Source organism: Telmatherina bonti (genome assembly GCF_933228915.1).
Source record: "Telmatherina bonti genome assembly, chromosome: 4".
NCBI classification, from domain to species: Eukaryota; Metazoa; Chordata; class Actinopteri; order Atheriniformes; family Telmatherinidae; genus Telmatherina; species Telmatherina bonti.
This window is the reverse complement of record NC_136622.1, coordinates 12,417,964-12,434,702: the sequence shown is the minus strand read 5'-3', so window position 1 is coordinate 12,434,702 and position 16,739 is coordinate 12,417,964. Positions and strand designations below refer to the sequence as shown.

The 16,739-nt window shown below is 38.4% G+C and overlaps 1 protein-coding gene across 1 annotated transcript in view; it reads right to left on the bottom strand.

Annotated features, from left to right (window-relative positions):
- Positions 1-11,402: 11,402 nt before the first annotated feature.
- LOC306754912 (solute carrier family 41 member 1) overlaps positions 11,403-16,739 on the bottom strand; it is a 31,976-nt gene continuing 26,639 nt past the window's right edge. The window contains exons 9-11 of the mRNA XM_079239075.1: positions 15,662-15,796; positions 14,047-14,195; positions 11,403-11,610 (exon numbers count right to left, since the gene is read on the bottom strand). Of these exons, the coding sequence (XP_079095201.1) occupies positions 11,437-11,610; positions 14,047-14,195; positions 15,662-15,796 (458 nt within the window). The 3' untranslated portion in view covers positions 11,403-11,436. The remainder of the gene's footprint in view (positions 11,611-14,046; positions 14,196-15,661; positions 15,797-16,739) is intronic.

Sequence of the window (16,739 nt, the reverse complement as noted above, 5' to 3'; positions counted from 1 at the left end):
AGGACTGGTGGTGCAATATATGTGTGTGTTATTATAGGTAGTGTGTTGAGATCTGTTTTATTATAGGTGACTTATAGGTAACTTAAGGTTTTCAGTCATGGATTACAGGGTGCTCATTTATTCTTTCAGCGTGTATTTTAAACAGTGCGCAGACACTGGAGAAACTTTTTACATGCAGACCTGCGACTCGGTTGCTCATGGTAAAGTAGTGCACAGTCTGTGCTGCACGACTGTCAAGTGATAACTAAAATCCATTTGTGATAACTACCCTGATATTTCAACAAACATAAACATCTGATTGCATAATTTTTCTCTCTGATTATAGTTATATCATTATAATTACAGTTATTTGACCACATTTAGTCCAGTATTGGTAATAATGTGTATTTAAGCAACTCATATTTATAATGTATAGAACTATTGTTCCTCTCCAGAATGATGGGTGGGGCTTGCAGTGGTGTGTAGATGTGCAAATCATAAGTATGAGCAGATTTTTTTACATCACAACCTCAATATGATTAAATTTCTGTTCGATTCAGGAGAACCAAGGAAACATTTTTGCACTTCTTGTTTGCTGCTAATGATTCCTGAAGAAATGCTCAACTCTGATCCATGCTACATGGTTACAGCTGTAGTCATGTGCTGGTTAGCATTGTCAGGTCACAGCGAGAAAGATGGGGCCTTTCTGTGTGCCTGCATGTTCTCTCGGAGTACTCCAGCTTCCCCCTCAGAGTCCCAAAACATGCATGGTACTGTAGGTTACCAGAGGATACTTAATGGATTCTCCCAGGTGAGAATCACAATTAGAAAAGCTTCAATAATTCCTCAGCAGAGATTGTTTGTAGAAGTTCTCCGTTGGCGAAATAAGAAGGAACAGTATAAAAAAATGAACCAGATTTAAGAATCTGCTCAGTAATCTGTACAGGAAGTAGCAGCAAGCTGTAGGTAATGGTTGACTGGGCAGAGTAAACATTACATGTACATTTGAGAGGAGCTAGATGAGGTGATCCTGAATGTCTCTCTGGAGAGGTAATCTGGGCAAAGCCCACCGGAACGAGACCTCAGGGAAGACCCGGCACACACTGGAGGGATTACATCTCTCAGCTGGACTGGGAACACCTCAGGTTCCTCACCAGATGAGCTGGGAAACGTGGCAGGAGGAGGAAAGTCTCCTTCCCTTCTTGTGTTGTTACCTGGTTGTTACCCCCACAACGCAACACGATCAGCAGCTATGAGATGGATAGACGGACGGATGGATTTGTAAATGCATGCATGGAAACCAGCAAGCTATAGAATGTCTAGAATGAACATAAACAAAATGTCTAAAATCAGTGATTTTTCACACATTTCTATCCAATGCTTAAAGGCCGACCAGGAGTGTTTGCAGTACTATCACCAGTAGTGACTGGGTCTTTACATGGGACGACTTGTAAACCAAATAAGCTCAGGATCAATGACGTGTCTGCCTGCTTAACATGTGAATTCAGCAATAAACCAATTTAAGAATAAAGGCAAACATGAAGCTCTTCTGACATCATCATTGTTCTGTCATGATGCTGGATAGGACATGGTATAAAAAAATCAAATATAGCACATTCTTTATGTAGCCTTGGATTTCTACAGAAATCTATAGAAGTTAACATACATCATAAGTCATGCGATATACGTGACTGAGGGGGATGTTATAGAGTTTGAGAAGAGCAGGCAGGAATGACTTCCAATGGCGCTGAGGTGCCACAGGAAGGCCTGTTACTGAACAATCTCCTGCTTAATAAGTCATATTTTATTAAATATTACTGCGATACCTGCATTGTGGATCTTTAGCAGAAAAGCAGCAGGCTGATTAATCTGCACACGCTGCTTTATGTCCATATTGGAGGCTATATTTAGCTTTCCATTTAGCTCGTGACTCTGTAGGGGTCTTGGCAAACGAGACATCCAGCACATAAAATGACTTTCTATTAAAACCCTTCACCGCGTGGGGAACCAGTGCAGATCCTGTCTTCCATTTGATGTTATGGGGTGAAAAAACAAAACCATCTCCAGAACAGCTTTGTTTATCATAGTTGTGTTTACACAGCTGGACTCACTCTCATCGCTGGACGCCTGGGGATTTTCCAAGTCTTGCATCAACAGGTCTCACTTCCCACTTTCTGCTCCAAAGTTTTCATTTCATTTTCAGTTGGCAGCTGAGCTGAAACGCCATCATTTCCCAGGTTTTCCAGCAGCCATCCTCTATGTCACCATTTTTTTTTTTTTTTTTTTTTTTTGGATTCTGCTCTTCATTTGGTGGTTTGCATCGATTCCAGTATCAATAATTGGTCCGATACTATGTGTATGTACTTGTACTGGGCATTCATAAAAGTATTCTGATGTGAAAGAACCCGATACGACTGTCAGCGTTGCATTGGGGCTGTGAAAATAATTGCAGAGATGAATTAATCATTTTTATCACACAGTGTCCAGAATCAGTCATTACTGGTGCTATTTTAAAAATCTTGAGTTTGGTTTTATCTCAGCAAGAGAAGCTGATTTTGGGCATATGGCTGCCATGCAGTTGTCAACTTAATCCACTATAAAAAACAGTCTTCCTTATATGTCAGGATTCTGACCATTTCGATGACCACCCATTTGATATTTTACACAATTAACCACTCAGTCGTCACCTCTGGATCACACTCCTTACCAATGGTCTGTACTGGGACTTGGTATCTGTAAGTACTCAAATGTAAGTACTTGTATTTGGTGTGGAAAAAAAAGTGGTATTGTTGCATCCTTTCAAACAAGCATCAAACTTCTGGAACAAAGGGTGTGAATGTAAACTTAGAATGATCCATCAAGGCACATTAGCTACATGAATAAACATCGGTGCACGGCCTCCGAGGCGATATTCTCAGATGAACTCCTTTTAGGTAGTCGCATTAGAGAAACTATTAAACACGCAGAGAATCTGGTCCCTTACCTCTCGCTGCTTATTGGCTCATTGCAGAAAACTTCGCTGTAATTATTTACTGTTAGCTGCAAACGAGCCAAGAAAGATTTAAGGTCTGTAATCTGCGTTGCATTTTACTGAGGTGTGCGCGCCGTCTCACAGCAGTCAGAGTATAAAAAGACTGCATGAGGGGAAATTTTGCTAATTTACAGAATAAATGCAGTGAGTTGCGTCTGCAGCCTCCAGCAGAAAGCTGCTGTTCAGCTGTGTAACAGGTAAGTTATGTCTCTCCTCTCTGTCCAGTATTTAGCTGGTTAACGGCAGCTCTCACCAATATTCCTGGTTTCAAACCAGTCCATTAAAGATACAATAGTTTGTATATTATTATTGATGGTATGTATTAAGAGAAACAGTTGGATCTTTCATCATGTCAAGGGGTTGTAATGAGCTGAGATGATTTTTTAGATCATTTTTATGTTGGTTTTCCTGGAAATGAGTAAACTGCCTTCTCGTCTCTATGTGAAGCTTGGCTCTGCCAAACAAACCAACTCCAGCACCGTTTTTTTGCCCCCTTCATACCTCTGGGATGATGTAAAAGTTACAAGATGACTTAATATATTGTTAAAAACTGCACTGTGTTTATTCAAGTGATCTAAAAATGCTTATGGTGGATCATGGGACTCTTATAAGCCATGTCATGAGTTTATTTACACTGTTATTAAATCATTGACTCACAACATGATATCACAAATATTTATTGCCATTATTGATGCTGATGATGTGCAAGTTGTAGGCAGATTAAGAATACACAAGGAGGGACTTAAGCAGTGACTTGGCATCACTGTCAAGTCTCTCGATTTGACCAGGAAACTACATTATTTTCTTGTTTCCCGACGTCGTCCAGTATTTTTAATTTCCCAATAATCTCCCGTATTTTGATATAGGGAGAAAATACACCGATATGAGAAGACAAACCCCCCACTCCAGCAGAGAACCACACAGCAACTATATAACTTAGACCTTCTTTTCCCAGAAGGAAAGAACTGCAACCTCCTCCCCCAAAAGCATAAAAAAAGGATTTTAAGTTTGCAGTTTAATCTACTTGCATGAATACTTTGCTCAGCCAATGTCTTCAGCTTTATTAGGATGCTAAATGTGGTTCCAGATGTGATAAAACTAGCTCCAACTCAGCGGGAATAGTAATGGTAAATATATGAATAATCCTACTGCAAATAAATACATAAACAGATGCCTATGTGCTCTTATTTGATTGCTTTGTTTGTTTGGTGCACATTTCACCACCTAACACACATGTATTGGTGTGGAAGCTCAGGTGACAGGAAACACAGCAAGAAAAACATTTTTAAGGCTGTAAATTCTTATTGTGGCAGTGACAACATTGAAATACAGTACAAGTTTTACTTAAAAGCAAAAGACTTGCAACATTAAAATAAAACTTAAAAAAAAATACTGACATGATTGTGGATGAGATTTAACCTGTAACAGTTTACATTGATCTTAAATTCAAGGCAACGTTTGACAACAATTTTATGATTTGATAATCACTCATTGTTCTAATGAACAGGGCTGACTGATGAAACACCTCTTTTTCTGTAAAACAAATTGCTTATTTGTGGTTGTTTGACAAGCCGTCTTTCAAAATGTCCTACTGAAGAACCCCTAGTTGCCTTGCTTTCTGATAGTCGGTAGTTAAAATGACAGATTTTGACAACGTCTGTTGGTTTGAGGACTTTGAAGCTTTCATTCATTCATTCATTTTCTGAACCACTTAATCCATTCAGGGTCACGGGGAAGCTGGAGCCCATCCCAGCTGGCTTTGGGCGACAGGCAGGGTACACCCTGGACAGCTTGCCAGTCCATCGCAAGACTTTGAAGCTTCAGTTTCATAATTAACTAAATCTTTTCTTGAACCTCTGAGTTAAAGTATGTATCAGTGGTAAAAATCATTTTTTTAGTCTAGGATTTTATGCATAAGTATGTAGAAAAAAAAACATGAATAAACTTGCATGGCATACTACATTGTTGCTTGTACCAACCTGCACCAAAATCCAGAAGCAGTGCTGGAATAAATCATTCCCTGTTTTAAGAGCTATTAAACTCTTCAGCAGCAATAACTTCACTTACTTAGTCGGTCTCTTTCAAATTATACAGTCATAAACTTTTACATTTAACATGCTAAATAAGGTCTTTTGTCTTTCTCACAATGCACAGCTTGGGATGAACATGGTTCTCACCATGGAGAAGGTTAGCAACTCTTGTGACAAATCCTTCTCACTATAGAAAAAGAGGCTCCAAATTGTTTGGATAGCATGACTGTACCATTATTTTAAGATTGACAAGCAGCAACAACTGCCTAAGAGATCATTACCAATGCTTGTTTCCCTTGGTATTCTGTTATCAGACCTGAACATGGACCAACAAAGTGACTAAACATCTACTTTTACAGAGGCGTTCTCATTATCTGATTAACTAAGCAAATGCAGCACCTAGGATGCATTTTGTTTTTCCTACTCTGTTTCTGCATTTTGCCTTCATTTTTTGTTAAACAAATAACAGGGCATGCCTACTTTATTTTCATCCTGGTTATCTGAAATATGAGCAATACTGAGCTAATCCCTTGGTAGCTAGCTAAAACGTTGGTACAGCTACCCTTTTGTTAGCATGTTTGTTCCTAAACTAAGCTAAGCTAAACTAAGTTAATCACCAGCTGTCAGAGAGTATACTTTTAGTTAGCTTGTCTGACAGTAAGTGAAAATATTACAGGGCAAATAGACACAATAATTGAATGCTGTTAGCAGCTTTGTTTGCACAGAAATGAACTAACACCTGTGCTAAAGTAGCATTGTTGGTATTCAAGGTCCGAGGAATACCACCATACCAGTCGATACTGAAAAACATTCACCAGTAGAACAAAAGATTTTTTTCATAAAAGATTGTTTTTTTCATAACCCTTTATCTTTGTTTTAGTTTTGTTATTGTAACAAATTTAAGTTAAGTAGGGCTAGCATGGCTAACAGTTGTCTAAGGTTTATGCTAAATGTACTATTGAAGGAGTTTGAAAAAATAAATAAATAAAATGTATGGTAATCACCATCTTTGTTTAACTATTTACTTATTTTTTTATTTGGGTTTTTAGTTGGCCTAAGACCGATTAAAATCACTGGAGTTAACTGAATATTTACCAATCAATATTTTAATGTAATTAATACAATTATTTCATTACTTTCTTAGTTTTAAAAAATGTCTACGTTTGTTGTTCATGTGATGAAGCATTTTTTATATGTTTGATATAAACACAAAGATTGGTTTAAATGATGGTCACTCTTAACAACATATTTAAATAAATTAAAAATGACCAAAACTATGTTGAAGAGTTATAACAGATAGAAAAAGCCAGTAATTTCATGATAAACCGGATGCTTAAGAACTCCATTGATCAGAGTGTAACTGGATAAAACTGCTACTGTTAAAACATTCATTGTTTTCTCTAAAATAATTGTCTTAACTAGGTTTTTTAGGTTTAATCATGCAGCCCTGCTGATTAGAATAAGACATAATTTAGTGCTGGTACAACACAACCTTAACCGTGGCCTAAATCTCACAATATCACAGTTAAACAGACAGATCTCACACAGTAAGCTTGAGTGAAATAAAGCAGAATTCAAGTAGTACATGTGTGTATTTCATCACCTTGCAGTGTGTAAAAGTGTCACAATGAACATTTGAAGCGAAGCGCTGCTAACACTAAAACACTTCATTGAGATTTTCAGTCACTGATGAAGTGAGATGCTTTCAGACACCTCAGGGTTTGAGGTTTAGTTAAAAAATAAGTGCAACTACCTGCAGCAAAAATGTTTGAATGACAATTTTATATGCACAAGCTTAGTGTTTGTTCTTTGAGATATTGAAAATTCATATATACTAGGCTGAAAGAGAATTACGCAACTCTTTTAGCCTCAAAACTCCCTTTTTGTTTTACAGTTTTTATCCATGCACAGTTTAACCATCTGAACATGAACCTTTTTATGATTTTATACCATAAATAACTGTTAGATAAGGACTGAAATTAAAGGTAAGCTGTGAATGTGGTGCGAGGTCAAACAGTCCAGCAGTCCAGTTTGTGCAAATGATAACTGGAAACTGGGAAAGAAAACGTGCATGCATATGCACCCACTGTGATTAAGACGAGGTTCTATGGTTCTGAAAACTTCAATACAAACAGTAAGGCTTAATTAATCGCTCCAGTTAAAAGGAGCGCTTGTATCAAGTAGTGAGATAGTACTGAAGATCCTCTGCAGCTGCAACATCAACACAGAAACGTGAGCTGGAACAAGCAGTTCTCCTCATCAGGTACGTGCTGAACACTTAAATTCACTGAGTGGCAGCACAAAGAAGTAAAAATAGCAAAAAAAATCTCCTGCGGTTGCTGGGCGAGCTACATTTTCAGGCTTCACAGTGTTTTAGACTGAGAGGTGAAACGACTGATGATGGAGAATTTGGAACTTAATATCACTGCATTGTGCCACATAAAAAACTACAAATATATTTGACTTCTGCGTAAACATGTCTCCTAACACAGATAAAAAGTACAAGGACAATGGTCCAATTAAATGGCCAGACTGAACTGTAAAGCTCAAGTTTCTTTTTCTGTCTCTCTCACAGGTACAGCTGAACGAAAGGTGTGTGAATACCTGGATGGCAGGGAACATGTTAATATCAGGAAATGAGCTGTAACCAGCTCTTTTTTCTCTGTGGAGCCTTAACAAGATGCATTAGGAAACATGAAAAGATCAAAGTGTATGTGCAGTATGAAGGTACAACCAGCTGGGGGTTACAGCTGATAGTTTACCTGCAAATCTACGGCTCACTTAGGCTACATTCACACAACAGGGCTTGCTGCTCATATCGGATGTTTTTGTGAAATCCACATTTTTTAAAAGTCTGTTCACATTTCCGATCAAATGTGACTTGTATGTTGATCTCCTGTGTGAACCTCATGCGCACCAGAAGCGTAGAAGACACGGTGACGTGTGCGTGTGACGTCTTTGTGTTTGCAGAAGTAAATATGAATGGCAGCAGAGCATTTGCTATTTTAAAAGTTTTGTCCAACCGTAAAAGTAAAAAAAAAAAAAAAAGTGAAATGTTTTGTACAACCGTAAAAGTAAAAAAAAAAAAAGTGAAAAGTTTTGTCCAACCGTAAAAGTAAAAAAAAAAAAAAAGTGAAATGTTTTGTCCAACCGTAAAAGTAAAAAAAAAAAAAAAAAAAGTGAAATGTTTTGTCCAACTGTAAAAGTAAAATTAAAAAAAAGTGAAAAGTTTTGTCCAACCGTAAAAGTAAAAAAAAAAAAAAAAAAGTTAAAAGTTTTGTCCAACCGTAAAAGTAAAAAAAAAAAAAAAAAAAAAAAGTTAAAAGTTTTGTCCAACCGTAAAAGTAAAATTAAAAAAAAGTGAAAAGTTTTGTCCAACCGTAAAAGTAAAAAAAAAAAAAAAAGTTAAAAGTTTTGTCCAACCGTAAAAGTAAAAAAAAAAAAAAAAAAAGTTAAAAGTTTGTCCAACCTTAGCCACAACATTGTGAATGGGTTCATTTTAAGGAGACATTCACAGAAGAGGAAAGTAAAAGTTTTGGTCAAGGACTTTTGTGGAGCTGTGGCAGCAACAACTGTAGAGAGAAACGTTTGGGTACGGGTCGCAGCCAGGATTGGTGGGAGAGTGATGTGAGCGCATTTACCGATAAAGATTTCATAAATAACAAACACAGAATAATGACGTTTGTCGTGTGTCAATGACGCGTCGGTCGGATTAATGCGACCTGACCGTTCAGACTGAAGTCGCATGGCAAAAGACCAGATACATATCGGATTTAGGACCACATATCCAGTCCATTCGAAAATATCAGATCTGTGTTGTTCAGACTGTTAAGAAAAGATCGGTTACAGGTCGCATAGGGGCAAAAACATCGGATTTAAATCACTTCAGCCTGTAGTGTGAACGTAGCCTTAGACTCCTCTCACATGTGCGTTATTTTCCATTAAACTGTCGCCAAGTAAACACGTACAGAAGCCGAGAGCGGTCATGCTTGCATGTTTTTTAAAGGTTTTCTTGTGATAAGAGTATTATTATGGATAACGATTTATTCATGTCTGGGGTTGCATGAGGGCTAGAACTGGTTCTGGTCCATCACAGAACCAACAGAGAGAGATAAACATCCAGTCAGCCTTACATGCATGTGTTTGTGGGAAGAAGTCAGGAGAGAATCCACGTACAGATGGAGAACACGCAAACTACACGCAGGTTCCACCCAGAAACATACTTGTTTATAGATTAGACTTACAAAAATAAAATTAAAAAAAAAAAAAAGTGCATTAATATATTGTATTGGCTTTTATTGACTGTGTATTGAAAGTACTGGTTTCCAGTCCGGCTGCTATAAAAACCAAAGTCCTGCCCCGTCCAAATTTTAGGTGCAGTAGTCTGTCTCTGAAGGAGCTCTGCAGGCAGTGTTTGAGAGGAAGAGCGAGGGACTGTCCTTCAACATGGATGACAGCTTAGATGTTATTTTCTCTTTTACCACCTAACTGGTGGGTTTAAGGTTGTTCTGTACTGGGAAGCCTCAAACGAAAAGGACATCCACACTGATCAATACATTCCATCAAGTCTGAAAAAGTGATCTCACTGTTAGGTTTTACCAATCACTCATTCACCATGACTGTAGCCCCCTCCCAGCCGACGGGTCGGCTTTACCAGTGAAATCTGGTGGAAGAGAAACTACTTTGAGCCTTAATCATCTGTTATCACAAGAAATCAAACTTTTTCCCCCAAAATAACAAGGTTAATGACCCGGTTTTCACAATTATTTAAAAATAATGAGTCAAGCACAGCTGCTCTCAGCTTCCATAAACATCTCTAAATAAACCGCGTTCCGCTTTTCCTGCAGTGGAATCTCAGCCATGAGTTTTAGTAGATTACCGTTACAATCGTCAATCTTTAGCAGGCCGTTACAACCTTCGCAGAAACACAGAAGCTTGTGGTTGAGGGTGCTAATGATGTCGGTTTTTCCTTTAAGCCCTGGTTTGGGAATTTTTGCAACTTGTTCTCGACACATCAACCAGGAAGAACTCCTGTAGCGTCTGGGAACAGTTGCGTAATTGGTTGGAAAATTTCAAAGAAAAGGGAAGCGTGAAGGTGAAAGTTATCATTTCCTCTTTTCTGCTGACATGACAGATTCTACATGGTTGAACAGATGGTTTTATGGATGAGCTGGGTGAGGTGGTGAGGAACGTGGCGTACGGACACACACAAACCCGCCCCACCGTCGAAGCTTCAGTCTTCTGCTGGGAAAATGCTCACACCTCCGTCTGTTCATAAGACAAATTTAAAACGACCTCTTTGAGAAAGCTTTTACTTTGTATTAATATGCTTCTTCAGGCATTTTAATGTATTTTTGTTGAGGAAGTCACCTTTATTTGTTTTTGTGAAACCCGTCTAGCCGAGGAATCCGCTGCTAGCATCATCTTCATGTTTCCAAACTACAGTGATCACGATCTTTTCATGCTTTCACTTTAATTTGCTTTTATAGAAGCGATAAAGGCAAAGGTGATGGATTGAGAGAGAGGGAGGACTGGAACACTTGATTGTATTTACAGGTGAAAAAAGTAGGTGAGAGGAGTACTGCTTTCTCTCATCGTCATCTTTCTGAAATACTGGATAAAGGTCTCCAAAAAAAACTGTTCATGAGTTGAACAAAAGCTGGTCCTACAAACTAATCTGGTCTTAGTGTCTCAGTTTTTTGTAAAAGTTAGTTCAAAGCAGGGTTTTAGTTAAAGGCTGAGTGGATTACACACATTCTAGGCGTAATAACAGAGAAAGGATTCTCATGAGATGATTAAATATTCCCTAAAAAAAAACCCACTTCCGCACCATTTGTAAAAAATAAATCCAGATGAGCTCAGGCTTGTTTGATGTTCCAGTTTGCGTTGGAGGTGTGTCAATCTTTATGTCCTCCAGCATTAATGCATAGTGCAGCTCAATGGAGCCTGAGCTGCTTTAATAAGTCTGTTTATGTTCTTTTAAGTTCAAACAACCGTCCATAAACAGGCTAATTGTTTATGGACTGTCAATCTTAAAAAAATAATAAAAAATTATGTAGACTACGCAGCTGACACGCTGTTATTATGTCCTACTGCAACAGTAAGTTGCTCCACATTCCTCTGGCAACCTCACGTTTAGTTAATGCAGGAAGACTCAGTTTTTATTGGTTGTCTTTAGAGTATGAAGTATTTTACAAAAAAAAAAAAAAAATCAGTAAAGCTGAAGGTAGTTTAGATAAAGCACAAAACCTTGTGGCGTCAACTGCAATGTCTGCACAAGTGTGAATTGTAACAAAGGCTGATTTCTTAGTATTAACTACCACATTATTAAAGATTTAAAAAAAAAAAACTCTACTGTGCAATCAGGCATTGAAAAATGGTGCAACGAGAGAGAGTTTATAGACTTAAACTCTGAAGCAGGGAGACGCTACGAAAGCAGAGAGCCAGGAAACCGGTGCCAAGCAGGTCCCCCAGAGCTGTCAGGTAGGGGATGGAGAAGTTGTCTGGGTCCAGACTTCTTCGCCACATCAAACGGACGATGAGGTCGGCGACATAAAGGAGGATGGCCACCTGAAGCAGGGGAGGAGAGAGGAGAGCCGTGCTGAACAGGTCGAAAAGAGAGAATTAAAAACACACCACAGCAACACCAAGTGGAGTACCTGCTTCCTCGGTTTAGCACAGTAAATATTATTTCAAGTTAATGGGCAAACTGGAAGTCTTGGTAAGTGCGGTGCAAAAACTAGAGACTGAAAAGTAGAGGTTCATAATCCGTAACATGGGTGGTTTAATTTTCTGTCAGCCGGCTAGTTTACACGTCATGAAACATGGAGGAAATGTGACGCACGATCAATAACACATTAAAATATGGCGCAGATCAGAGTCACTTTGAAAGAAAAAAGCTTCGACTTTCACAAAAGATCTGAAATGTAAATGTAGTTTTGGCTTTAAGCAGTGAATAAATAGCTGAAACAGTTCCAGAAACAACAACATAATAATGTAATAATGAAAGTTAAAACAGAGTTTCTATCACTGTTATGAATATTGTATATAAACTCAACCAGCCACTTTCATAGCGTCACTGGAATAAATCATTTTAACACAAATAGCAAATCAACCAATCACATGGCAGCGGGGCAGTCATGATGCAGACATGGTTTAGATCACTGTTTCTCAAATGGGGGTACGTGTACCGCTAGGGGTACGTCAGGGCATTCCAGGGGGTACTTGGAATTATTTGGAAACATCTTTTATGTTTTTTTAAAACATCCTTAAATATAATATTATAAATATTATATTATATAAATATTTAATATATTTCAGTAAATGTAAGTTTACATTTATAAACTGAATTTACATTTAGATTTACACCATTTCTTTTCTCCTAAAATCCCACATTCCGACTTGAATTGAACCCCACCTGTTACGAGCCAAATCATATCCATCAGTCACTGTTGCCATGACAACGCAAACAAAAGTTTAATAAACCAAACACAGATGACAAATGCTGCATTTCATGGGTTTTCTTAACTAAAAATACTTTGCAGTGGTTAGGTGGTAATAGGCTGAAAAAATATTTTACAAGGGGTACTGTGTTGCAAAAGGTTGAGAACTGCTGGTTAGATGACTGAAAAAAGGGAAGTTAGGTGACTTTCGGTATAGTTGTTGGTCTGAATAGTTAAGAAACGGCTGATCTGTCGGGATTTTCACACAAACCATCTCCAGCATTTATAGAGATGGATATGTCTGAAAACGAGGAAGTATCCAGTCAGCAGCAGTTGTTTGGACCAAATGCTTTGTTGTCAGATGAAAATGGGCAGACTGGTTGGAGAGGATTAGAGAGGCAACAGTGAGTTAAATGATCACTGGTTCCAACTACAGTATGCAGAATACTAGGAATGGGAAAATCGAATCGAAAAATCGAAAATCTGGATTTTTTCTGCTTCACAATTTAAAAATTGATTTTTTTTAAAATAAAATAATCCATTTTCTTTTCAAATAAATAAAAATAATCCATAAATTTTTTGTCATTTTTAATGATCTTTTTACTTGTCTTCTTGGGCATTATAGCAGCAGAATGATGGTCTGGCTACTGGGTTGTTTTTTCCTCATAGAAATCAAGAAAAATGACGAGCAATTAAAAGTTTTATACATTTATTTTGTTTTTAATCTACAAAAATAAGAGATCACAATTTAAATCGAATCGGCACCCAAAAAATCGGAATCGAATTGAATCGAATCGGGACTAAGGCATTTCATCACAGCCCTAGAGAATACTATCTCCACACACACAACCCTAAAGTAGATGGACCACCGAGTGCCACTCCTGTCAGCTTATAACTGGAAACTGGGACTATTATTAACAGATTTGCCAAACATGGATAAAATGAGTCTGGAAAAATGTTTTTCTGGTCTGATGAGTCCCTATTTCACCTTTCAGGTGGGATGATCAGAATTTACATGAAAGTGTTTTATTTATAAAACGCTTTCCGTCCATGAGTGGCCTTAAGTGACAAAAATAACAGTTGCATGATGCAAAGAATATAAAACAATTAAAAGTCACACCTGCTCTTTTTCTGTTTCATACACACACACACACACACACATAGTTTGCAACAGTCAGTCAGTGCACCTGTAAAGAGCTGAGCTGTAGTGAGTGGAGATGGGAGAGGGTCAGTGGTATCTTCTGGTTCTGACTTGGAGCAAATGTTTATACCTAAGAGCTGCTGAAACACCAACCCTGAGCTTTGGTCATTTCACAGTTAGCTTACAGGTAGTAGTGTCCATTTTTTAACAGACTAAACAAAGTCTGCTCATGTCCCTTCAGGTCGCTGGTTTTCACAGTTTGTTGTAGAATAAGTGTGAGGAGCTTCAGGGTCAACTGGGGACCAGTGAGTTGATGAGAAACCTGAGAGTCAACCGCCTCAACAGGCGAAGCAGCGATTTATTTTCCCTCCGACTCGGACATGAAAACACCTCACATGATGTGTGCAGGGGGGCGTGTTTTACCTGCAACAGAGCCGCACACAGATAGCAGATGGTGAAGGGGAGGGAGATCGGAGCCTCCTCTCCCTGCAGAAGAGAGATGGCGTAGAGGAAGACGAGGTGACCGGGAATGACCAGCATCAGCAGCACCCGAGCTGACTTAGAGTTCACTCCTGAGAAACACGAAGCAAAGAGCTGTCACTCTTTATGTTTAGTGAAATCAGCGCGGCTTTATTCTGGCAGCATCTGGTTTTAGATTTTTACTCGTGGTAACATCTCATTTGCATAAATAAATGGCTGACTTCATTCATCTGACATCTGTCTGATGATAATCAACTTAGAAAATATAAAATGATCAGCTACACTGCCTAAGTTTGTTATCACCATAAGCAGCTGATCAGCAAATCATACGGCAGCATTTAGGTATGATGATGGCCTCAAGGGGGCTTTTTTTTTTTTTTTTTTAAATACTTTTTTAAATTTGTTTTTTATTTATTTATTTCTATTTTTTTAAAAATATTTTTTAAATTTGTTTTTTATTTATTTATTAATATTTTTCTTTTTTTTTTTTTATTTTAAAAAGCATTTTGTTCCAGGCAACTGCTCACTTGACATTTCCTATGGTGTCTGACTACTAGCAGTCAGGATTTGTGCACAGAAATGCACATCTGTGCATATTTATTTATACACTAAGCATAAATAAAGAACCGTAAATTCTTGTCTGTGTAAAATGTGTAAAACACGTATAATGTTTTAATGTGTAGTCAGTCAAACATGATTTGAAAAGTTACAACTTCAAAAATTACAAATGCTAATTGGAATTTATGATTCTGGTTTCTTTATGATGCGTTTACGAACCGCAAACGGCACACGCGTCTGAAGTGTGTTTAACTCCATGTCACCCAGACAGCCGCTCCAGGGACAGGATGATGCTGGATGTGTTCTTCTGCACACAGTCTTACAACAGCTGTCTTTCAGCATATTTTTTCTTTTTCAGACCGTTGTGTGAAAGTAATCAGACCAACCCGTCTAGTGCCCACATGCTTGCCACGTTCAGCCATGGCATCCCCACTCTTTCCCATTCTGGAGCTAACTTTGAACTTCACCCAGTCGTCTGACCATGTCCACATGACTGAATGTGTTTACAAGCAGTTGAGCAGATTCGCCTAATAAGGTGACCAGTGAGAGTACTGTATAAACAGGTGCGTACAAACAGATGTGTATGTGTGTGTGAGGCTGGAGGATTATGACTGCACAGCTGCAAGCGTTCACTCTTAAAGACTAAAACATACATATTTCTGTCTTTCGCTTTAAAACAGATTCTGTTTGAAAATCTAATTTGAAACAAACTCAGATTTTATAAAAAAAAATACTTGCTTTTAAGTGATTTAACATGTTACACCATCTCACCATACATGTTTTGTTTTTTTTAAATCTAATACAACATAAGACACAGTTCTTGGGAATTTCATGGTTTCTCTTTCAGGGAGGTGAATTATGCTGCTGCTGAGGAGCATTTGTCGACCTGCAAACCTAAAGGCAGCTCTGTTCCTCACTTGCTGTGAAGAATGTAAAATTCAAGACATTATTCCAAGTTGTGGCTTCATAATCCTGAGTTGCTTTAGCAGCATTAGCATACCCGTGGAGAAGAAGGTGATGCAGGGATTGGGCCAGTGCTGCCTCATCTTGTAGGGAAGCACCCCTGGGATGCTCCAAAAGTGAAGATAGGTTGAAATCCTGCTTGCCTGGATGGCCACTAAGTTACCCCCCACTCCTGCACATGGGAAGAACACACAGAGGACTGATAGGTCTGCAAAGGTGACACTGATATTTTGTCAGCTGAAACATGAAGTTCTGGACCACAGCAGGGGAGATTTCTACTTTAAAATCAAAGACAAGCAGTTTTGTGGCTAAATAATGGCAGCACACTTTTGGCTCTGATGTGATCCAGTCTCAGTTTGTGTCATTGAGCGATTCAGACCAATGCAGGCTAAATCCAACCCTGTGGAGATAAAACAACTGGAAAATCGACTGTTTTAAAACAGAAACTAAAGCTTCACTTGACACTACAAAGTACTGAGAACTGCAACACGTGTGAATAGAAATAAGTTAAACGGCGGGCAGCCTTTAGCCTCCGGGTCTGCAAAAATCATTATGTCTGAGTTCTTAATGTGCCACAGATGGGCTCAACAATAAAGATAAGACTTTATTGTTGTACTCTTCCTTTAAGTGGAGTTGTTTTATCCTAAAGCTGCTTTTTAAAAGGTAATTTCCATTTTTGGGGTTGAAAAAGAAAGCTGTGACTAACTCAGTTTTTCAAGACCTTCCCAAGTATTTACTCATAAAAATAATAATAATAATAATAAAAACACCCAGACAGATGCTTTTCTGAGGTGGAAAAAATTTGGGGGGGGGACTCTGAGTGAAACATTATACTGGTTTTCTATGCAAGCCAGCGAGGAAAGATGAGAAATTCAAACCAGATTGGCAAACTCAAAACTTCAGAGCTGTGCAGAGAGAAAAGATTGAGAAACAACAGGAAAAAGGTGGAAACTAAACGAGACACACACAGAGTGAATGATTATTAAAAGCCACGTCTGCTGTGTGAGGACTTTGGGTGTACACCAACTTTACAACAACTTCTCTTCCCTACTCAGTGGACCTTTGAATGCATCACCTCACAGCCAAACCACTTCATCTGAGCACCGCTGTTGTGT